The sequence below is a fragment of the Heloderma suspectum genome, chromosome 3 (assembly GCF_057233095.1).
Source record: "Heloderma suspectum isolate Gila_16-S chromosome 3, 16-S_ref, whole genome shotgun sequence".
In the NCBI taxonomy this organism is placed as follows: domain Eukaryota; kingdom Metazoa; phylum Chordata; class Lepidosauria; order Squamata; family Helodermatidae; genus Heloderma; species Heloderma suspectum.
In genome coordinates, this window is record NC_139460.1 from 327,253,849 (window position 1) to 327,277,360 (window position 23,512).

General features: G+C 46.9%; 1 protein-coding gene across 1 annotated transcript in view; it reads left to right on the plus strand.

Moving 5' to 3' along the window:
• Positions 1-3,330: 3,330 nt before the first annotated feature.
• TP63 (tumor protein p63) overlaps positions 3,331-23,512 on the plus strand; it is a 183,083-nt gene continuing 162,901 nt past the window's right edge. Inside the window, exon 1 of the mRNA XM_084847798.1 lies at positions 3,331-3,451. Within this exon, the coding sequence (XP_084703924.1) occupies positions 3,390-3,451 (62 nt within the window). The 5' untranslated portion in view covers positions 3,331-3,389. The remainder of the gene's footprint in view (positions 3,452-23,512) is intronic.

The following is a 23,512-nucleotide window of genomic DNA, read 5'->3' on the forward strand; positions in this document are numbered from 1 at the left end:
CAGGCTGCAGCTGGCCCAGTGCCACAGGAGTAGTCGGTGGCACTGATGGTTGTGGGGAGTCGCCCTGTGCAGAAACAGCACTCTGCGAAGCACCCCTCAGTGAGGGCTGTTGAAGCAGCCCAGCTAGGGTGGCCACATCTATCAGTCACCAAGTACATGCATCACTAAATAAAGAGTACAGCGATTTGCATAACATCTGCACATGCTCATGTAGATGCATAGGTGTGCATATAATTTAAATAGAAAGTCAGTCCATCTCACCATAGTGTGGAAGATGTGACCAGGTGGCTTGCATGCCTTGCTCCGTCTGCTGTCCAGGGGCTGTTGGGGGGCCACCTGAAGGCCCTTCCGCTCTTCCTTCTGAGGGTTCTTTATTTTGAAACTGGACTTGGGCTGGGAAGCCCTTCAAACACGGGACGCCTTCAACATGCAGGATGGCCCTGCTGGCAGCCCTTCAAATAGAGGACTGCAAAAGAAGACTAAAACCGGACCCAACCCTGGAGCGGATGATCTTCCCCAGTGGAAGCCTGGCGGCGTGGACCCTCGGGGCGGTTAATACGTCTTTTCCAAACCTTGGAAAGCCACATCTTGAGTGTCTCCCCCTCTTCACTGAACATGGAGTTCTCCATGCTCTGCAGAGTGAGGCCGGCCCCCACCCCACCCCCAGGATCAGGCAATCTGCACTGATGCTCCAACTGCCCCTCGTAGGCCTGGGGCACCCGCTCTTTTCCTGCACATTTCCCAGATAAACCGCTGCCTTGGCTGTTTGTTTGTTTTTACCTTTTGGAGGGTGCCATGTTAAAATGTTGTTCCTGTAAATTGCTGGAGTTGGCGTTCTTCAGGGTCCTGCTACCTCCCCATGGGAGGCGAAGGGCAGGTTGGACCTATAGAACTTCAGTCTTCCTGTGCACCAAAGGCTTGATACCACACACACACGCGCGCGCACACACAGAGCTTTTTTAAAATGGAAACAAACAAACAGATGGGTGAAATGTAGTCATGCATTTCACATATTGTCTCATTTGGCCCTCAAACAGAACCATTCTGAATCTCTAATAATTCAACCACATCATTTTGCAAAAGATCCCAAACAACATGCTGACCTTGCATTTATTATTTGTCTGCTAGGAACAGGAAGGGATCTCTTTAACCAGTGTCAATAACTCACTACTCTATTTTTTAAAATAATGTTTTAAACGTGTGTGTGTGTGTGTCCAGATGTCCACTTGGAAGGCCTTTTGACTAAAGGGCAGCAGATACATGATTGCACTAATTGAAAATTATCTCAAACGTTTTCTTCAGCCACGGCCTTCAGTGTTGCAGCAGCCAGGCGCTCTCTGCTGCCTGGACCCAGACCAAAAAGAGGAGAGCATTTTTTTTTCCCTTGGGTTCACAATTCACAGATGTTGAGAACTCATCAGACGCAGGGGGTGGGGTGGGGGGTGGGAGAATGTCAAGTTTTAAATAGCCTCCTCCTGCCGTTCGGGCACAAGTAGCAAAGGAAATTTTTATTCCACGTGACCAGTCTTCCAACCAAAAATTCCCCGTGAGGGAAATAAGATGAGGCCCTCTTGGCCCCCTGTCTTCATGTAAGGGGGCCCCACAGCCCCCCATTCGGGAGGCTGGCATGACTGCTGCTATCGGCAGCATGCAGGTGCATCGTGGGTGTGCGAGCGAGGCATCCACTCGCCTGCAGGAGAGGCCTTCCTTGGAGTGTGGCTACTCCGCCACTATTTTTTCCTCACTGGAATCCGTTTTAATTTAGCTCCTGGTTAATACTTCATTCATTCTCCCAAACCACAAAACTGGTTTAGGTTTACAGCCTGCCCTGCTGGGCGAGACAACGAGGAACTAACGGAATAGGTTGCGTTTACACTACAAAACTGGCGCTGTGAAACTTGTTTTCTTCTTGGTGCTGATCTGATCTATTTATATCTCAGTTTTCCACTGCAGAACTTGCTGATTTCTCTCAGCTACCTCCCCCCTCCCCCCAAAAAAAACAACTTGGGGGATTAGATGCCATGCAGGGCCCTCCCCCGCCCCCGTGTACGTTTCCATCCTGAGGAATTATTTTAAGATAGCCATATATCCCTCACGTTTGCTGTGGAGGACCCACAACCCAGAGACAGCCCAAGACATTTCACTGTCTGAGGTGAAGGGCAAGATGGTGCCTCCACCACCTTGCACAAAAGCTGACCAGACTGGCACTTGGACCTTACTTTCACGCTGACCACAGGACAGTGTCTCCCCTCCACTGTGCCTGAGGACAGCAGACTCGCTTAGGGGGCACAGAGCAGGCCCCGTGGCACACACAGCTCTGTCCTCCCGCACCTTGCTGCCGCTCGCACACTGCTCTGCCTGGATCCTGCTCGCTAGCCACTCAAACAATGCTGCAGGGCCGGTGCGTAGTATGAGAGCAGCGCAGCGCATGCGCGCTCTGGAGTTCATGGTCTGGCCTGGCTGCTTCTCTGCCTGCTCACTTGGTCAGCATTCTTTCCTGATGGCACTGTTTGTGATCGATCATGACATGACTAGTCCAGCCAGCCAGCCAAATGACTGGGGAATTCACAGGGAATGGTGGAGGGTGGCTGCCAAACCTGAGGAGGCTGCTTTATTCTGCCAAATGGTAGGGCCAGCCCTGCTGGTGAAAACCCTGTGAATGACGAACGGAACATGCGTTGACAGCCCTCGTTGGGATCTTTGAAACAGTATTCAAGAGAATTGAGACAGAATCAAGAAGATGATGTCCGTAATCAAGGCACTTTTGTTCTGAGTTAAATAAATTTTATCAGAGGGATTTCCCGAAGTTCTGATGTTTGTTTAGAACCACAGTGGTTAACTGCAAAGCAACAGGGTGCCGCTGTAAGAAGAAAAAATCCCTTAGCTCCGAGTTTCCCCTACAGGCAGCTGAAAATGAAAGATCATCCAGCACAGTCCTACTACTGGGACCTGCTTGAGATGAAGGGGCCCCGAATTTCTGTGTGGCCCAAATTAAGCACTGATGTCATCTGGTGGAAACAACCAATGGGCAGAGAGATCAGAAGTTCAAAGATGTCCTGGACCACTTCCCAAAGACCCCTCGTGTGGCCACCACTGGCTATTACAGATGCTGCAGGCAGGTGGGGGGCCGGGGGGCCGGGGGATGAGAAACTTTGCAGGAAGATGCTGGGCTCAGATAGAGTGACAGTTTGCAATGGCCAGGGTCACTGGATGAATCCCATTGGCCAGGCCCTGGAAGGCTCCACCCCTTTGCAAGTGTAAAAGAACTCTCAGAAAATCCTATCTCCAAATGCCTCTTGACCCTATTGCTTTTGGCCAGCTGACCTTATATACGGAGAGATATTTATTTATTGTGCTGATTTCCGTCCAAAGAAGATCTTGGGAAGGAAATGAATTTTGAACCCGCACCGTACTCGACCTTGCCTTGCTGCCCCGATGCCTACCTCCAGCGGTGAGTCTGTCCGCGACTTCACATTTCTGCTAGCCGTGTGCGTCTGCTCTGTAATTTTTATCTCTCCTGCTATCAGATGGTGGCAGCTGGTGGTGCCGGGCGGGGGGTGTGTGTGTCAGAAGAAATATGCCACTCGTTTCACGCTCTGTGGAGCTGATTATTATTTTTGGCTTTCCAATTAGTTATTGTTCCATTTCAGACATCCCTCCTCTTTCCTCTTTGGCAACTGCCTCACTGCGTTCAGTAAATACGAGGAAAGGGTACAGAAAACCTTGCCTGGAGGATAGATCATTTGACAAGTGTCAGGCAGAGTGACTGAAAACAAGCAAGGACCTCAGATCCTGCCAGCAAAACAGAATATGCACACGCTCTACCCGGGAGTCTGGGAGGCCAAAGAGGAAACCAAGCAAATTGTAGCAGCATTCCGAACCACGAGAATAGCCAAGTACCCCAGTTCCAGAACACCACGTGCGCTCCGATATGCACACAGAACGCTGGCCCCAGACTTGGCCATACTTAGGGTAGACCCACTGTCATGACTGACTTAAGTCCCACTGATTTCAGTGGGTCTACTCTAAGTTTGGATTCAGCTCATTGAGCCCCATGCCATTTGCTCACTCATGCCAGGGGAGAACACCATCTCTTCCATGCAGAGGAATGTGCACACTGTGAAATGACCAGGGAAGTTCCTGTGGCCATCTAATCGAGGCGCTGGGATGCAGTGACTGATTTCTGAAAGGATCCTAAGAACACCAGGGATGCATGGTCATTTCTTTTCAGTGCACAAATCATCCGAACTTGGCCCGTTCACATCGCCAAACACGAATGGCAGCGTATTTTTTAAAAAAATGTCCACACATCCCCAAACATGTGACAGTGTTAAAAAATGTGCATTTTTTTTAAAAGTTCACTTTGAAATGTACACATACACACACATTTTATGCCTTAGGAAATGGAGGGAAGTGCGCACTTTTGAAAAATATGCAGAGAAATGCACACTTTTCCCATCCGAAATGAACATGTTACCATTTCAGTGAAGCAAAAAACAGGTTGCAAATGAAAGCAAGAGCAACCTGAGCTGAGCCTTGAAGAAGTGCTTTCCTTGAAAGATGGAGAAAATGAAAGTTTGGAGAATTTCAGCGAGCTTGAACATCCCTGGTCCTCTCCCATACCTCAAGAACACAGGTGGCTTCTTGGACCAAAGTCCATTTAGTTTAGCCTCCTCTTTCCAATAGGGGCCAGTTCACAAGCAGGCCATGCAAGATGAGCCTCCTCTCTAACTTGTCGCTAGGATCCAGAATTAATCGGAGGTGGAGGCCTTCTGAAGATGGAGGCTCCATTTAGCTATGCCTCATACCTGCTGATATACCTTTTTACCCACCCACTTCCATCTAAGTCAGTGTCCATCTTCCCCATCTTGTAGCAGTCAGTTTTATAAGTTCCTTACATATTGCATGAAGAAGGCGAGACGCACTCCCTCTTTTTCAGTGGGAAATTTCATAATGCTAAAACATTGGGTCTGTTATTGCGAGCGGTGCTTGGGGTGGGGCCAGCCAGAAAGGCATACACTGTGGTCTGGATGGCGTTACCAGATGCGTAAGGGCTGACTATAGTTATTCACTGACCCTTTGCACATGCTCACAGGCTGCCACACTTACAAAGACCCACCTCTTATTATGTAGGGGTGAGTCCTGGAATTGAACTGGTCTGAATTCTGGCTCAGAGCAAGCACTTAAGAAATCACCAGGTTCGGGTTTTGCATCAGAATGTTATATAACTCCAGCTCCCATCAGCCCCAACCAACGTGGCCAATGGTAGCCTTTCCCAACCTGGTGCCCTCCAGAGGTGTTGGACTACAGTGCCCATAATCCTCCAGCCAGCTATATTGGGGATTATGGGAGTTGCACTCCAACACCTTTGGAGGGCACCAGGTTAGGGAAGGCTGGCCGACGGTCAGGGATGATGGGAGTTGTAGTCCAATACCATCTGGAGTAGGGATGTCAGAGAAATCCAGAACAGATCCAAATGACTTCAGATGTCTGTGAATCCAACCTGGGAATTCTGCAGCAGACCTGCCTCGAGTCGCACTGATTCTGCAGACTGGCAGACCATTTTTCTGCTTTCCGGAATTGTACGCAAATTTTTAGTGGTACGCAAGTATGAAAGTTATTGGAAAATATGCTAATATATATGCCTTTAAAAAGAAACACAACTTTTATACGCCTCTGATCTTACCCTGTGCTATGTAGCCCTCTTTTTGTGTGTGCACTCTGCTCACCGACTGTACATTGAGGTAAGAAAAATCCGCAAACCGTCACATGCCAGTGAAAGTTACACAAACTGTGGCAGACCTGCCACTTTTGTGCACTTTTCCGAAGGCGGGAAAAAGTCCAGTTCTGTCAGTGAGTGGATGACAGAATGAAAGGCACCTGCCAATCCACATGAAACACACAGGAAACAGATGAAACAAAACCTGTATATCCCTAATCTGGATGTATAAACACCCCTGATTTATACGCTTGGTTCTCACTGTTGTTAATTAATGAACATTTGGTTGTATTAACTGATCAGTTTCTAAAATCAGGTTCTGGGGTTCAGTCCTGCTTGGGAATCTCATTTTTTACTTTCCCTGACTACACTAGATGTGTAGAGCCTGGGAGGTATGAGGAAAATGAACTCTGCATATGTTTAGGGGCAGTGTGTTCTATTCTTTGTAGTGGAAAAAATGGTTTAGGGTAAGTTCTGGCTTTGAATAGCTCCTGGTCATATCACTTATTGAAAAGGAATTTAAGAAACAAAAAACCCTGATGTAAACATTCCGTATGCGTAGTGTGGTTGCTGAGCTTCACTGCAGTAGCTTCTCAGCTGTTGAAAAGACCTGAGACAGCAAGAACTGGGGTCTCAGTATAAAACGGTTTCCTTGTTTTCTCTCTTCAAGAGGAGAGTAAAGTAGGTCAAGGACTTAAAGTGTGGCAGGAAGCTCCGGTGCTTTCTCAGTAAAAGAAATATACCTCTGAGCATGTGCAGAGTGCCCTCTTCTTCTTACCATTCAGTAACCACAACCAGCCCATGTACATATGGGGCATTTGTGAGAAGGGCTCCTCAGTTAGAGAGGATGCAACTTTAAAGCCAGTCGTGGCCACTTTGGAAATTAACCCCTAGTGAAGTCCTTTCCTGTTTGGCTCCTTCATCTTGACCTGCTCCTCCGCATTGCCTAGGAGAGCCGCCGTTGAGGCACTCCGGTGCGCCTGGATTCTTCACCACCGGTGCTGCGGTTGCAGGCCTGCATGTGTGCTCAACAGAACAGTTGATGGATGCCAGGCAGAAACCCTGGCTGGGGATCAGAGGAGCTCTGGGGTCTCTCCGTAGCTTAATATGATTTGTTCTGGCGAGGCGTTCCTCTTCCATTTGCTCTACTCTTTGCTGTGCTCCAAGCCACTGCCCCCGTTCGGCAGGCCTGTGCAAGAATGAGAGGGCTAATATCCAGCGAGGATCTCTCAGTGTGAAATTGCAGGCGGTCTCTGTAGCTCAACTGCTCAGGACTGGGGAATGTGGAACATGGCCAGGAAAGGGGGAGGGGAGGGGGGCTTAGAGGAGATGAAATGGGCGTGAAGGCAGATTTGTTTTCCTCATGAACCCTTCCACAACAGACGCGGTCTTGGACACTCGACAAACTCCACCAGCTTCTGATGACAAGGGAACCTTGGTCACTCAGCTGTCTGCTGCAGGGGAGACTTTCTGGGCAACTGACCACTGAAGGAAAACTGAGAGACGGAAGCATTTTTGTAAAGGCAGACCCACTGGGCATTTCCTGTCCCTAAGGTTGGATTCAGATGAATATCTGATGGCAAAGCCACTAAGTGACAGTTGTTCGTGTGAATGCTCAGAGGCCCAATTCATAGGCCACGTCTGGGCTCATTTATAACTGCCATAGCCACGAGTCGGAATACTGGGCAGAAAAATATCGCAGTCAAGAAGGTGCCTTTATTAATGCCTGTTATACAAATGCAAAAATGTCAGTGGATGTCGAAAATAGCCACCCCCCAAATTTGCAGAGAAAGTACAGGGTTGATAAAGGGGTTAGTTTTGGCACGTTGTTCATCAGATACAGATCAGTGCAAATTATCCTCCCATGACTTGGGCAGATGACCAAAGCTGGTCTCCTTTTCTGGGTCAATGCAGACAAATGGAAATATTTAGATAGACCCCAAGCAACAAAGCATTTAGATACCTCTTTCTTCTAACAATCTATAGACAAAATAGTGAAGATAGACTAGTCTCACAGCCCATGCTCTGCTGAACTGGAGTTGTGCACAAGGGGCCTCTTGAAATTCTCCGCCTTACTTGCGGGCAGAGAAATTTGGGAGACAATTAGGAATGGTGGAGAATTCCGCCACGGACTCCGATGAGGCCAGACTCTAAAGAATCTTTCTTTAGATTCTAACCCCCAGACTGTGGAACGGAAGGCTTACACCCACCTCCGCGCTGAATCCTCTTTGGCCAGATCCTCCGGCCCCAGATTGCCAGCAATACGGCCGCCGTGCCGTATCGCTGGCTGAAGGGGACTGACTGCAAATGCAAATGGCATCCAGGGCGCCATTTGCAGCTGTAAAGGCCTTCGTTTAAGGTAAATGCAGCCATTTACGGCTGCATTTACCTTAAACTAAGGCCTTTACGGCCACAAATGGTGTCCTGGACGCCATTTGCGTCTGCAGTCAGTCCCCTTCAGCCAGCGATACAGCATCGTGGCCGTATCACTGGCACTTCAGAGCTGGGCGGTGGCTCCGCAGAATCACCGTGGAGTGGAGCCAGCCAAAGAGGATTCTGGGGGGAGGAACAGATCGCCTCCCCCCCCGCGGACCCCCCCCCCCCCGCGGACTGGCAGGTAGGGGATTCGTACATCCCTAGAGACAATTTCACCAGATTTCTCCAGGAGGAGGAGAAATTCTCAACAGTTTCTCCCAGCTAGGGTTCCCCATTGGCAGGGCTTGTAGCACAGCTTCTTTCTTTTTTGGTAAGGGTTTTGGGGGGTTTTGTGCTGCAACAGCTAGGGATGTCCACGGAATCTGCTGTGGAATCCAATGAGGCCGAATTCCAGTGAATTCGGGGCCCCAAAGTCTGCAGCGGAACGAACGCACTTACCTCTAGACCAAATATCCGCCCCTGGCCGGTTCCATTCCGCCATCTATGTGGAACCTGGAAGTAAGCATTCAGATGCAAATGGCGTCTGCTGTGCTGTTTGCGTCCCCGTTTTTCCTCACGATAGGCTGCACATCTCTATTTACGTAGATACTTACGTAGCCTATCGCGTGAAAAAACAGGGACGCAAACGGCGTAGTGGACGCCATTGCATCCCTGGTTTTTCATGCGATAGGCTACGTAAGTATCTACATAAATAGAGATGCGTAGCCTATCACGAGAAGAAATGGGGATGCAAATGGCGTAGCTGACGCCATTTGCGTCTGGAGAGCACTGTTCCACGCAGATAGGAGCTGGGATGGAGCCGGCCAGCTCGGATTCTGGGTGGGAGGAACGGAGCGTCTCTCCCCTGTTGAGGATTCCAGGGGGAGGAATGGATCACCTCCCCCCCCCGGTGGACCCCCTGCGGATGCGAGGTAAGGGGATCTGTACATCCCTAGCAATAGCATCAACCGCCTTGGCAGGCCGGCCCCCAATTTGCATTCACCCCTATGCAGATGGGGGCAGTGTTGTGTCCTGCTCCAGGGAGGAGGTGGAGTTAGTGCTCTGCCAAAATCCGTCCTCCAATTTCCTGAAAGTTTTCTCCCCCCACGGAAGAGGCTTCCCTTGTTCTGCCTCATTCAGGATTTTTTATAATTTATTTTTGTGGTGTTTTGAGCTTACCTAATCACAGCCAGCCTCCCAGGCTGCCTGCATGTCCTGATCTGAAAAAGCCCTATGGGAGGAATTATCTCACAATGAAGGGTGGGAAGCTGAGGAGGCCAGAGGCGGCCAGAGAGATGATTGTACAATGAAAAACAGGACACTTGTGCTCACTCCTCAGCCACCTCCTCAATAAGGTAAGCCCAAGAAACCCAAATCCAACCCATGATAATTTCTCCGAAATTTCTTCACCGTTGAATTTCTTTTCAAAAGCAATTTCTCTTCTATCAAATTGAATGAGAATGGCCGAAAAAAATGTGGGAGAAATTTTCGGCACAGCACTATGCTGAACCCATCTCATAGAATCATAGAATCATAGAATCATAGAATAGTAGGGTTGGAAGGGGCCTACAAGGCCATCGAGTCCAACCCCCTGCTCAATGCAGGAATCCAAGTCAGAGCATCCCTGACAGATGGCTGTCCAGCCTCGTCTTAAAGGCCTCCAGTGTGGGAGAGCCCACCACCTCCCCAGGTAATTGGTTCCATTGCCGTATTGCTCTGACACTCAGGAAGTTTTTCCTGATGTTCAGCCGGAATCTGGCTTCCTGTAACTTGAGCCCATTATTCCGTGTCCTGCACTCTGGGATGATCAAGAAGAGATCCTGGCCTTCTTCTCTGTGACAACCTTTCAAGTACTTGAAGAGTGCTATCATATCTCCCCTCAGTCTTCTCTTCTCAAGGCTAAACATGCCCAGTTCTTTCAGTCTCTCTTCATAGGGCTTTGTTTCCAGTCCCCTGATCATCTTTGTTGCCCTCCTCTGAACCCTCTCCAGCTTGTCTGCATCCTTCTTAAAGTGTGGTGCCCAGAACTGGACACAGTACTCCAGATGAGGCCTAACCAGTGCTGAGTAGAGGGGAACTAGTACTTCCCGGGATTTGGAAGCGATGCTTCTATGAATGCAGCCCAAAATAGCATTTGCCTTTTTTGCAGCCACATCACATTGTTGGCTCATATTCAGCTTGTGATCGACGACAATTCCAAGATCCTTCTCGCTCGTAGTGTGGTTGAGCCACGTATCCCCCATCTTGTAACTGTGCATTTGGTTTCTTTTTCCTAGGTGCAGAACTTGGCATTTGTCCCTATTAAATGCCATTCTGTTGTTTTCTGCCCAGCACTCCAGTCTATCCAGATCACTTTGAATTTTGTTCCTGTCTTCCAAAGTATTAGCTATCCCTCCCAATTTTGTGTCATCTGCAAATTTGATCAGCATTCCCTGCACCTCCTCCTCCAAGTCATTAATAAAAATGTTGAAGAGCACTGGGCCCAGGACTGAGCCCTGCGGTACCCCACTCCTTACCTCTCCCCAGCTTGAGAAGGTCCCATTGATAAGCACTCTTTGAGTCCGATTCTGTAGCCAACTGTGGATCCACATGATCGTTGTTTCATCTAGCCCACTTCGAGCAAGTTTGCTCATCAGAATATCATGGGGCACTTTGTCGAAAGCTTTGCTGAAGTCGAGGTATATGATGTCTACAGCATTCCCACGGTCTACAAGGGAGGTGACTTGATCAAAAAATGAGATCAGATTTGTCTGGCAGGACTTGTTTTTGACAAATCCATGTTGGCTTCGAGTAATCACGGCATTGTTGTCAAGGTGCTTCCAGATGGATTGCTTTATGATCTGCTCCAGAATTTTCCCAGGGATTGATGTCAGACTGACTGGTCTGTAGTTCCCAGGTTCCTCCTTTTTACCCTTTTTGAAGATAGGGACAACGTTAGCCCTCCTCCAGTCATCTGGCACTTCCCCGGTCCTCCATGATTTCTCAAAGAGAATAGACAGCGGTTCTGAGAGTTCTTCTGCCAGTTCCTTTATTACTCTAGGATGCATTTCATCTGGCCCTGGAGATTTGAACTCATTCAAAGTAATGAGGTGTTCCTTGACCATATGCCTGTCGATCTCAAGCTGCAATCCTGCCCCTTCAGCCTGTACTTCGCCTTTGCCAGGGGGGTCATAGACCCTCTTTTGGGAGAAGACTGAGCCAAAGTAGGAATTGAGCACCTCTGCCTTTTCTTTGTCATCTGTTATCATTTTGCCATCCTTATTTAATAGCTGAACAACCATTTCTTTCCTCTGCCTTTTACTATGCACGTAGCTGAAGAAAGCCTTTTTGTTGTTTTTAGCATCCCTCGCTAACCTCACCTCGTTCTCCGCTTTAGCCTTCCTGACGCCATCCCTGCAATTCTGTGCTACCTGCCTGTACTCTTCCTTTGTTACTTGGCCTTCTTTCCACTTCTTATATGTGTCCTTTTTTGTTTTCAGGTCATCCCTAAGCTTTTTGTGAAGCCACATTGGCTTCTTCTGTTGTCTTCCACCTTTTCTTCTTGTTGGAATTGTTTGTGATTGTGCCTTGAGAATTTCCTTTTTTAAAAGTTCCCACCCATCTTGGACTCCTTTTCTCGCTAGCATTGCTTGCCATGGGACCTTACTGATCATTGTTCTGAGTTTATTAAAATCAGCTTTCCTAAAATCCAGGGTACGTGTTTGAGTACACTCGGCTTTTGCTTCCCTTAGAACCAAGAACTCAAGTACAACATGGTCACTTTCCCCCAGAGTTCCTGTAACTGCTACTTTATCCACTAAGTCATCTCTGTTGGTTAGGATCAAGTCAAGGATAGCCGATCCTCTAGTTCCTTCCTCTACTTTCTGTAGGAGGAAGTTATCCGCCACACAAGTCAGGAATTTCCTGGAGGGGCCATGTTTTGCAGAATTTGTCTCCCAACAAATATCGGGGAAATTGAAGTCCCCCATTACTACTACATCATGCTTCCTTAAAACATTGGCTATTTGCTTTTCAAAAGTTTCATCCTTGGCTTCTCCTTGATTGGGTGGCCGGTAGTAGACTCCGACCACCAGGTTCCTTTTATTCTTTGCTCCATTTATTTCAACCCAGATGCTCTCGATGGGGCTACCAAGCTCCTCCTCCTGTATTTCTGTGCAGAGATATGTATTTTTCACATACAGTGCAACCCCGCCTCCCTTTCTGTTCCTCCTGTTCTTTTTGAACAAGTTATATCCTTCAACTGCTGTATTCCAGTCATGAGAGTCATCCCACCAAGTCTCAGTTATACCTATCAAGTCATAATTTCCCTCCTGTATTAAGAGTTCAAGTTCGTTCTGTTTGTTTCCCATACTCTGGGCATTAGTATATAGACATCGAAGACCATGTGCTTCATAGTCTGGCTTTCTTCCTACATGTGTCTGAAGACTATTATTGGGCGCTATCAGCGCTGTTCTCTCCATTGCAGTGCATGCGCCTACGTCCATTGTTACCCCCAACATTACATCTCCCTTCCCCGTAGGATTCAGTTTAAAGCCCTCCTGATGAAGTTCTTCATGTTGTGGCCAAACACATTCTTCCCAGCCTTTGTGAGGTGCAACCCATCCCTAGCCCATCTTCCAGGAAGTATAGCCCGTGGTCCCAGAATCCAAATCTCTCTCGTCGGCACCACCTTCGTAGCCAGTCATTCACCCGGAGTATTTTTCGTTCCCTTTCTATCCCTCTTCTAACTACTGGAAGGATGGATGAGAAAACTATCTGGGCCCCAAAGTTCTTGAGTTTTAATTTAATTATTTAATTATCTCCATAATTAATATATATTTCCCACATTTATATTCTGTGCTCCTCCCAACCTAAACTTACCAAAGCTTACCATAAAAGCTTTGTAAATAAATAAATAGCCAGTGTGGTGTAGTGGCAAGATTGTTGGACTAGGAGCTGGGAGATCCGGGTTCTAGTCCCCACTCGGCCATGGAAGCTCACTGGGTGACTTTGGGCCAGTCACACACTCTCAGCCCAACCCACCTCACAGGGTTGTTGTTGTGAGGATAAAATGGAGAGGAGGAGGATAATATAAGCCGCCTTGGGTTCCTTGCAAGAGGAAAAAAGGCGGGGTATAAATGCAATAAATAATAATAATAAAAACAGTAATAATGCCACAGTAGAAACCAGCACTATCCAAACAATAAAGCTGCAAGCCAAGTCCATAAAATAATGTATGGTGCAGAAGAACCAACCTTTCTTTCCCTCTCCTGCCATGGCATCTCATAAAAACATAAGCAGAGGAGGGTCCACCAAGCCTAGCACCTTGTTTCTAAGAGTGGGCAGCCTGATGTTTCTGCAAAGCTCCTTAGAAGGGCAAGAAGGCCACAGCCCTCTCCATAGAATGTCTGTGTGTCCTACCTCAAAAAGCAGAGTCCTCTCTTCAAAGAGATGTTCAGTTCGAGTCCAGTTGAAAGATAAAGAACCATATAAAGCAGGAGTACAGAACGGCAGGCCCAGGGCCCCAATCAGGCCATCTGGGGTTCCCAAGATGGCAACACCTTGGGAACCTAGGCCCATTTTCCCCGACCACCAATCACTGAGTGTTTTCCCAGTATTTATGCAAGTTTTTTCCCCATTCTAAAAGGCTGAAATGCCTCTCCTAAGGCGGAGTTACTGGCAAGTAAGAGCTTTAAGCTAAACTATGCTGGTACCCTCCACTGCAGTTTGCTCCCCAGCAAAGCTCTGCCCCTGAACACATTAGGTCCATTTAACTTTCAGGCTTAATGGCTGTAGACCAGCATTCCTCGTCCAGGTGCTCTCCTGAGGTGTTGGACTGTAGTCCAACACATCTGGAGGGCACCATGTTGAGGGAGGTGGCTGCAGAGAGATGCAGTTTATCTAATCCCCTTGGAAAGCCATCTAAGCCAGCGGACAGATGTCTTACATATTAATTGCACATTGTACGACGGGGACATGGGTGATGCCAGCAAGGTGATGGTGACCACATTGCTGGTCCTGCCAGCAGCTGCCCCACATGAACATAACCACTCAGGGATTTTGTTATATTAAGCAGTATAGAAGTATCACAAATAAAGAAAGAAACATTGTCCGCCCATTATGATCACCATATGAGCTGGTGAACTGGTGAACTTGCGACACCCTATTTAGGGTTGTATGGATTTTGTTAAATCTGTTCCGTTCGTCTTCTGCAGATTGTCAGGCATCTTTTGTTCTGTCATCTGCTCATTGAAGAATCGGATTTTTGAAAACCAGAATTCTGTTCTACTTGTGCTAATTCGCATTAGCGCTAATGTGCACTTCTGTAAATGCGCTAATGCACCTTAGCACAAATCCCCCCCACCCCGAAGAAGCACTTGCAAGGCTGCAGAATCTGCATGATTATCTGCACTCATTTGAGTCCATTGCGGATTCTTCTGACAAAACCCCATCTTTGGCATGTTTCCCCCTAAGGAGGCTTGCAATTCATATAACCAAAATGACACAGTTTGCAAACTGCTGACTCACTAGTACTAACGTGTCTCATGCAGCAGGGCTTAAAGAAAACTCCTTACACTTTTGGTTTCATTTTTGCGATTAATTCCTCCATTTTTGTCCGTGACCTTTAAGGCTCCTCTCAGAAATGTGTCATTGTGTTCATTGAGCTTGGCCCCTTTGGGCTAGTTTGGAGCCTGGGCACCTCCTGTTTGGAACAACCTTAAACATTCTCTTTCCCACCCCCACCCTCCAATAATTTTCACCCACTGCTTTGTGGAAAAGTCCTGCTTTGCCTCAAAGGCAAGTTTTTGATGTGAAAATCTCAGCTCATAAAAAATTTGGTTCGGCTCGAGTCTGAGGTAGTTCGGAGATCTTCTTTTGGCCAAAACAGGCAGTACTTAAAATCCGTATGTCTTTAAAAAGAAATAATACTGTAAAGTATGTGCTATCTTGTTGGGGCCCGAGGGGATAGTGGAGTTTTTACACATCAGGAGCCCTGTGCCTACTCTAGAGTAAAAAGAAAAAATATGTAGCTGCTAGATGCAAATTAAACTAATGTCTGTTAGGCCCTAAGAAGAGACGTTGCACTCAGATAACCCATCTTGGACTGCATGCGGATGAACATTTCTTGGAGACAAGAGGAGCCAGCAACAATAGCTTGAGAAATACAGAAGTGTAATGAAGGACAGAGAAGGCATGTGTGTTGACAGTCGGTGGGTGTGTATTTCCACTGTGCTTTCAGAGGAACACATGGAGGTCAGGAGCAGGGAAAATGCACACAACTGCACTCCCGCCCCATCTCACCTTTGCTTCATTTATTTTCTTTGTTTATATGGCACCACTAGCATGCCTGGCACTTTGCAGAGCACAAGAGGACAGGTCCCTGCCTCAAGGTGCTTGCAGTCTAAAATCCCACATAGGGGAAACAGAGGAAGTGGAGGCAGGAGCAAACAGGGAAGGAGCCTGCGACTGTTCCAGTTCCATATGCTTAGGCTGGGTTATAGGCAACCATCCCTGATCTGGTGCCCTCCTGTTGTGTTAGACTGCAACTCCAATCATCCCCCAACCCATCTGGATGGCACCAGGGTGTGGAGGGCTGAAGTACAGCATTGGGAACACTGGACATTTGGAAAGGGCTTCTGTGCATGGGAGGGGAAGGTGTGCTACTCCTTCATTTTCCCAAACACAGCTACTTCTATGTGTGCCACCCAATCCTACAGAGTGGTGAAACTGATTAGACCCCATCACAAGCAGCCAAAGGCAGAAAATCCAAACAGTGCCCCATGGCATTGAAAATATAATAGGAAATGAAATAACTGATATGTTACCACCCTTCAACGACACTTCGAAATCTGCTCCCTGGGGCTTCACCTTGCCTAATGGTAGGGCTGGTGCTACAAACTGCCTTTGGTCTGGTCAATTTCACCACTCTTCTGGCTTGTATGAGACTAGGAACAGCAGCTGCCTGAAGCCCCATGGCCTGGCGTGGCTCTGACTAGGGATGTCAGAGGAATCTGGTTGTGGGGTAGAGCTTAGCAAGCTTTCACCAGCTCAGCCCCCCAGACTCCAGCTTGTGGATCCCTGGGCTTGCCCAGCTCAATGTGTGCCGAAATGGGCACGCTCGTGGTTTTCCGCTTTTTTATTTGCACAAATTGTGATTTGCGCAAAATCGTGACCGTAAATAGAGCAAGTTGTGCAAAATCGCCGGTGTAAATGGTCATTTACACCAGCAATTTTATGCAAACTGCACTATTTACAGACACGATTTTTGGCAAATCACTATTTCCGTAAATATTTATACCTGCGATTTTGTGCAAATCGTGGCTTGCGGATTTTTTAAAAAGTGGGAAAGTTCCCAAATTTCGCTGAACTGATTCGCCACTTGGTTCACAAATGCGCACTGAGTCGGGGGCGCTGTAGGGATCCATCAAGCCAAAAGCTAATAGGATTTTCCTATGACGGCCATCCCTAGCTTGGACATGGATGCAGGCATGGATACTCTGCTCTCATCCCCAGATAAGGGAGGACTGGTTGCACTTACTGTATTGCGAGGGCACGACACCCTGCACATGACTAAGGACACTGTCATTCATCATTTGCATGATCTAGTATTCAGCTGTGGCATTTAGCTGTCTCGAGAATCCTGAGTGGTATTACTGAGAGCTAGAAACTTGGCATTAAAAAAAAAAATTAAATGTTTTCAAAATCTTTTTGAAAATAAAGGACAGGGATAGAATGTCTACCACACTGTGGTCACAAATCAGAGATGGTCTTCTGTGCACAAATCCCTTCTGAATGTATTTAGTGCATGCAATTTACCCTTTTCTGAATTATAGAATGTATATGGGAAAAGCAAACACCTCTGGGAAAAATATAATCTCTACCTTCCAAGAAACATCTCCCTCCATGAGACTAAAAGCAACCACAGCCACGTCTACAAAGGCACCGTAATTATGATCAAAGGCCCGAAGCTCGGAGCTATGTAATTATGCCCCCCTCCATCCCAGATTAGGCAGGGGGAGGGATGTTTACAGATCGTCCACTCCCATTTCGGAAATGACAGCCAGACTATATTGAAGTATGGGGTTGGGATTAAGGGTGGCTTTGTAAGAGTTGCACCTGTTCTCTTTAAAACGTGGTGCTTTTTGCTCTGTCTCTCTTCCCCCCTCCCTCACCAGGTTTTAAACTTCTTGACACAAACAGGGGCAGTTTCTCTTTTCATGTGACTCCTTTAGAATTAGCGTGGAAGGTTCTTCACCAATGCTGGCTCAGCTCCTCAGCTCTGTTGGGCATTATGCAATGTTTCCTTAAGTAAAGAAGCCATCTGATTTAACACCTCCTGCCTGTTAGCCCCAAATTCATCCACATAACTCATACCACACTCCATGTGCCACATGCTGAAGGCTACAGTAGACTACATCGGGTACCTGCAGAACAGAAGTGAGCCTGGCCATGTGGCAACAGGAAAGGAAAATAAGCTACAAAACTGTCCAGAGCCACTCGGGGAAATCCCTCCTGAGCTCCATGTTTGGTGACCACTTGGGGGAACCTGAACATGACAGGCAAGCCCTCTGCTTGTTTATTTGCGACATCAAAGCAGCACGAAAGGCAGCATTCATGGGTTTATCGCACTGTATCTCACGACAACCCTGTGAGGTTGGTAAGAATGAGAAAGTGAAAATTATTTGCTCAGGAAGCTTCATGGCTGAAGAGGGATTTGAATTAAGCTCTCTCTGAGCCAAATCCAACCCGTGATCCCTACACCACACTGACTTTCTTCTAAGAACATCAGAAGAGCCATGCTGGATCAGACTAAAGGTCCATCTAGTCCATCATTCTATTCACACAGTATTCAACCAGCTAGCTGTGGGAAACCCACAGTAGGACATGAGTGCAGTAGAACCCTACCACCCATGTTCCCCAGCAACTGGTGTAACAGGTATACTGCCTCTGATACTGGAAGCAGCATTTAGCAATCAGGATTAGTAGCCATTGATAGCATTAACCTCCATGAATTTGCCCTTCTAAAGCCATCCAAATCAGTGGTCATCACTACATCTTGTGGTAGCAAATCCCATTACTTAACTGTGCACCTTGTGAAGAAGTTACTTCAATGCACATCCACCACACTGATGGGTTGAAGAACAGAAAGAATCAACAATCCACCTGCCCCCCAGTCTTTGGGTAAATGGCGGTCTGGAAATGCGTGCTGCACAGACTACCCAGAGAGCTTCTCCTGTCATGGACAACACGACCGGTTTGTTACGAATGCTCCAGGAACACCGACGTTGCCCTGCTGCAAAGCCTTAACAGTGGGACACTGGAGGCCAGCTAGGGAAGGGCAACTCTTTTCAAAGCCTCTAAGAAATACCAGAATGTTTCTAACCAAGTTCAGGATGTCTGAATATTTAGGAGTTCTCATTAGGGTCAATCTGTCAATTTCGCTTTCTCCAGCATTTGCAAATTTTCAAATGTTGGCAAATTCTTATCAAAACCCAGTTGTGTCTAGGGATGCCAGATAAATTCAAGATAGATGTCTATGAATTCAACCTGCGATTTCCACTGAGGACTGGCCTCTTCGAGATGCACAGAGCTCCCCCCCCCTTTTTTTTTTTTTTTACTTTCCCTACGTTTACACAAATTTAATCTTGGAAAGTACAAAGTTACTGGAAAATACAGTAATACATATACCAGCATGAAAAATTACGCAAATATGCACACCACTTTTTAACAAACAACAACATGTATCCCTGATCTCTCTTCAGCCTCTGTGTAGCACTCTTTTCTGTGTGTGCTCTGCTCCTTGCATGCTGATATAAGTGTGTGCAGCACAACACCACACCAGCGGAAAGGGATGAATATGCTAAATGTCACACACTAACAGAAATTACGGAAGTTGCTGTGAAATGTATAGCGGATTTTTTTTTGCATACTTTTCAGCAGCCCCCTGCCCCCATCACTTACATCTGTGAATGGATGATGGAATGAATGATGCCTGACAATCTACGAAACATGCACAGAACAGATTCTACAAAATCCATTAAAGGTGTCAGAAAAAAGAGGTCACAATCCTAACTCAGCACTGCAATCATTGTTGTATACACAGGGACTTTTAAGAGGAAAGCACTCACAGCCCTAGATCTGGATGGAGGAATGTGTCAGCTTCAGTTTCTCCCACGTATGACTTTTTAAAAACCACAAGTTCTTTCCATCCTAAACATGAAGAAATGCATGAATTTGGCATATTCTTATGAAAATCAAACTGAAAATAAATTCTCACCTAGTTATCATCATCATCATCCAAAAAAACCCCCCACAACTGCCTAGTTACTAGCCCCATTTATTCATTCACCAGTAGTAATGCTTGGCTTGGATTGTACCACCTCTGGCTGCCTGAGGATATGTGTGTGAGCATTTACATGTAAGGTGGCATTAGCATGTTTGAATGCACTGTGGTGGGAGGGAAGGCCTTGCATATATTTTCTTTAAAACCCAGCATGTCAGGGAAAAGGCTAGCCTCAAAGTTTCTCCCTGACATTCTGTTTTTGTGGGTACAGGAAGGTTCTTCTCCTTCTCCTCCACCTCCTCCTTCTCCTCCCCCCTCCCCTTCCTCCTTTACTCAGGAGGAAGGGGAGGAGAAGGAGGAGGTGTTCAGAACTGTTCAGAAGTTCTGGCTTCTGAACAGAAACCTGCCAGGCTTTGGGCGATGGACTGGATTAAGTTGCCTTTTGGCCTGTTCCCAACTGAATATGATATTGATCTATTCTATTCATTACAGCAAGTGCTGGTGAATATGAGATTATTACTCATTCCTAATGGAGAGTTTGGATATTTTGCACAGCAGCAGAAAAACCTCCAGCCTTCTACATTTCATGCCTAAAGTGTGCAGCCACAATCCCTCTCCCCTGAGGTTATGGTTCTAAGTTCCCTGATTCCAGTGTGGCATGATACAATCCAAGAAAAGCTTTGCCGCTTGTTTCTGCCATCTCACTGGGTTTGGAACCCTTTCCTTCGTTCTTTCTCTTAGGGGTATCACTTGTCTGTTTTCATGGAATGCGGGAATGGGTGGGTGTTATATGTTTTGAAGATGATTCTGCCAAAGAATAGGCTCCGAAGCTGTCTGAAGGAGGCCTAACTACCTCAAGTCTTTCAAAGGATTACTGTGGAGCTGATATGTCCATTGTTGCTCAGTCTTTTCCTTTGCCTAGCTCCCAAAGACAGAGGCATATTCCTGATCTTTCATGTGCTCCTTTTCACTACACACACACACACACACAGAATGCTCCCCACCCAACCCTCACTTTGCGGGAGTGGGGGGATGAAAGAATTAAATGCTCAATAGCTTCACTATTCAGATATGTTGTCTGCTGTTTGCAGTAAATGCTAGAAAACAAATGTCTTCATTTATCACCTACCATATCTTCCTTAACAGTGAACTTGCTGTGCCCTCTTTTTTGAGATCACTGGGATTTTCAGCAGGTTTTCCCGTGATGCAACAAGGTTATGGCCCCATATATATGGGAAGACACTGCTATGAGTCCAGCTCCACATAGAGAGGCTGGAGGCAGGATCACAAATGGAAAGAAAGAGCAGGTACATGAGCACATGGTGAATCCCCAGTCCAACAACATACGACATCTGAACCAAGCCACCGTGTCATTGGAGGCAGATAACAGTTTTTATTTTCCTTGAGTGAAAGGCGTTATGGGGAGAGCCATCACTGCCTATCTGTTTATTTAAGAAATATTAAAACCTGGCAAAATGAAGAAGATTGGGAAACATGGGAATGGCCAGACAATTACAACAGCACAAATAGGCTTGTATACAATTCAGGGCCTAGGAGGAAAGGCTTTCTGCTTGCCACAGCCGTGTTTTTTCCATCTGAAAAGAAGCAGGTGCTGGGTTGAGGATGCCTGTTTTTGGCCACTTATCTGCTTTGCATGACATCATCGGCATTGCTATTGTAGCCTTGGAATGGCTCAGAAAACTGATCTGCATCCTCCTGAATCTGAGATCATTTCCAAATTAATCGGAGGTGACCTTGGGAAAGCTTGCCCACCTCTACAGTGAAAGGAAAGCTAGCAATCTCGTACGTTGAGTTGGGCTAGCCAGCCAGTTCTTGGGCTTGGTCCTCTAGTATGAAACCAGATGTTTTATTTATTTGAAAACTGTATAATGCATACCTTTGTCCCCCAAAGGATCTCAGGGCAGTGAACATGAAGCGGCCTCAAAATAAATACATAAATAAATACCATCTAAATTCTGGAACCTGGAACCTTCCACAGTACAGGCCAATTTTGTGCTCTACCACTGAGTTCCAAGGCCCCCTCCATCCATGCTCTGTGCATGGCACACCTGGGCTCGTTGAAGTACTCCAAATGTCAAGCCTGTCCTGTGACCTGTCTCGTGTCCGTGTCAGAATGTGGGCTTTTCTTTTCGCATGAAAGTTTCTGCATATTTCCATGAGTGTTTTTCAAAAACTACACATTAATTTTGCACATTTTTGAAATGTACTCATTCTTCTTTCATTGATTAAAGCATGCTTGTGCGCATTTTTCAGAATTATGCATGTTTCATGTGCACTTTTTTCACGCCTATGCATGCTGGCTTCTGAACAGAAACCTGCCTGGCTTTGGGCGATGGACTGGACTAAGTTGCCTTTTGGCCTGTTCCCAACTGAATATGATATTGATCTATTCTATTCATTACAGCAAGTGCTGGTGAATATGAGATTATTACTCATTCCTAATGGAGAGTTTGGATATTTTGCACAGCAGCAGAAAAACCTCCAGCCTTCTACATTTCATGCCTAAAGTGTGCAGCCACAATCCCTCTCCCCTGAGGTTATGGTTCTAAATTTGGGCTCCCCAGTATAGGATGCAGCAGCCACTCTCTCCTGTGACTTCCTTTCTTGGAGGCCTGGGGTCCCTCTTTTATCACCCCCTCCCCTCCTGTCCTGTCCACACGATGTCATCTGGCCTTCCTGTCCCTCTGGCTTCCCTCACGGTACCTGAATTTGGGTAATGCCTTTCTTGTATGACCTGAGCTAACAGCCCCCGGCACCTGTTTTCAAGAGTGTCACTGTAATTCATGCTGTCATGGGGCTGCAATCCACAGATCCTCAAGCACTTGTGGCAAATTCAAAAAGGCACATATGGCTAGGTTCATTTAATATCTGAAGATCTGAAGATCAACCTGCCATCTCAGTGTATGGCGGCAGAGTCCTGGCCTGACCTCGGCAACCAGTTGAACATGTCTGGAATGTGTCCTATGTACGAATGCTGATTGCATGTTTGTTCTGGGCTTAGAGCAGGGCTGGGTGTTTTGCCAAAGCTGCAGAATGGATGACCAAACCCACAAGGCTTCTACAATTCACTCTGATCCAGCAAGTGGAGAGGGAGTCAATAGGGATGTTGGAGAAATCTGCAATGGAACCAAATGAGTTCGGATTTTCATGAATCTGATCCACGGATTCCACAGCAGATCGGCCTTTCCTCTGTTGGGCGGATTCCACAGATTTGTGGACCATTTTTCAGGAATTTTGCGCATATTTCATCGTATCATCATCATCAATTACATTTCTGTACCACCCCATAGCCAAAGCTCCCTGGGCAGTTTATACAAGTTAGAGAAATTCACAAAAATAAAAAGGCTGAAATGTGCATTTCCTCCGTAGGCTAAAGCATGAAAGTGCACATGGCGGATCTGCACATTTTGTTGAAATTTGCAGTTTTGCACATGCAAATTTGTGCCAATTCCGAAACTAATGGGCAGACAATGGAACAAAAGGCGCCTGACAATCCGTGAAACACAAACAGAACGGATTTTACACAATCCATATAACCCTAGGAATAAAACACATATACTATCATTGGGGCAGTGAATCCACTCCAGGTTTCAGTCAGAACCTATCAGAACTCTAAAATTTCTGGTTCTGACTGAAACCTGGAGCGGATTTAGTACCCCACCAATATCAGAGCCACCAGCCTCCACTGAATCCTTTGCGGGATTGAAGATGGTCTAATACAGTACGGGGAAGTCTGAATCCCAGCAGAGAAGAGAGGGGTGCAGAACATCAGGCCTGGGGGGGGGCACTGAACCTGGCCCTCAAGGATTCACCAGATGGCCATGCCCTGTTTCGCCTGACCACCGATTCTTTGGTGGTTTCCAGGCATTTGTGCATTTTTTCCCATTCTAAAAGGTTGAAATGCCTCTCTAAAGGCTGTGTTACTGTCAGGAAGAGCTTCAACCTGGCCCCTTTTGCCTTTGGCTGCACCCACCACTGGAATGCGGCCCCCGAGAGCTTCTTCTAAAATTGCATTCGGTTTAAGAATGTAACAAGAGGCCTGCTTAGAGCAGCCCTTCTGTCTGAGCATCCTGCAACCCACAGCGGCCAACCAG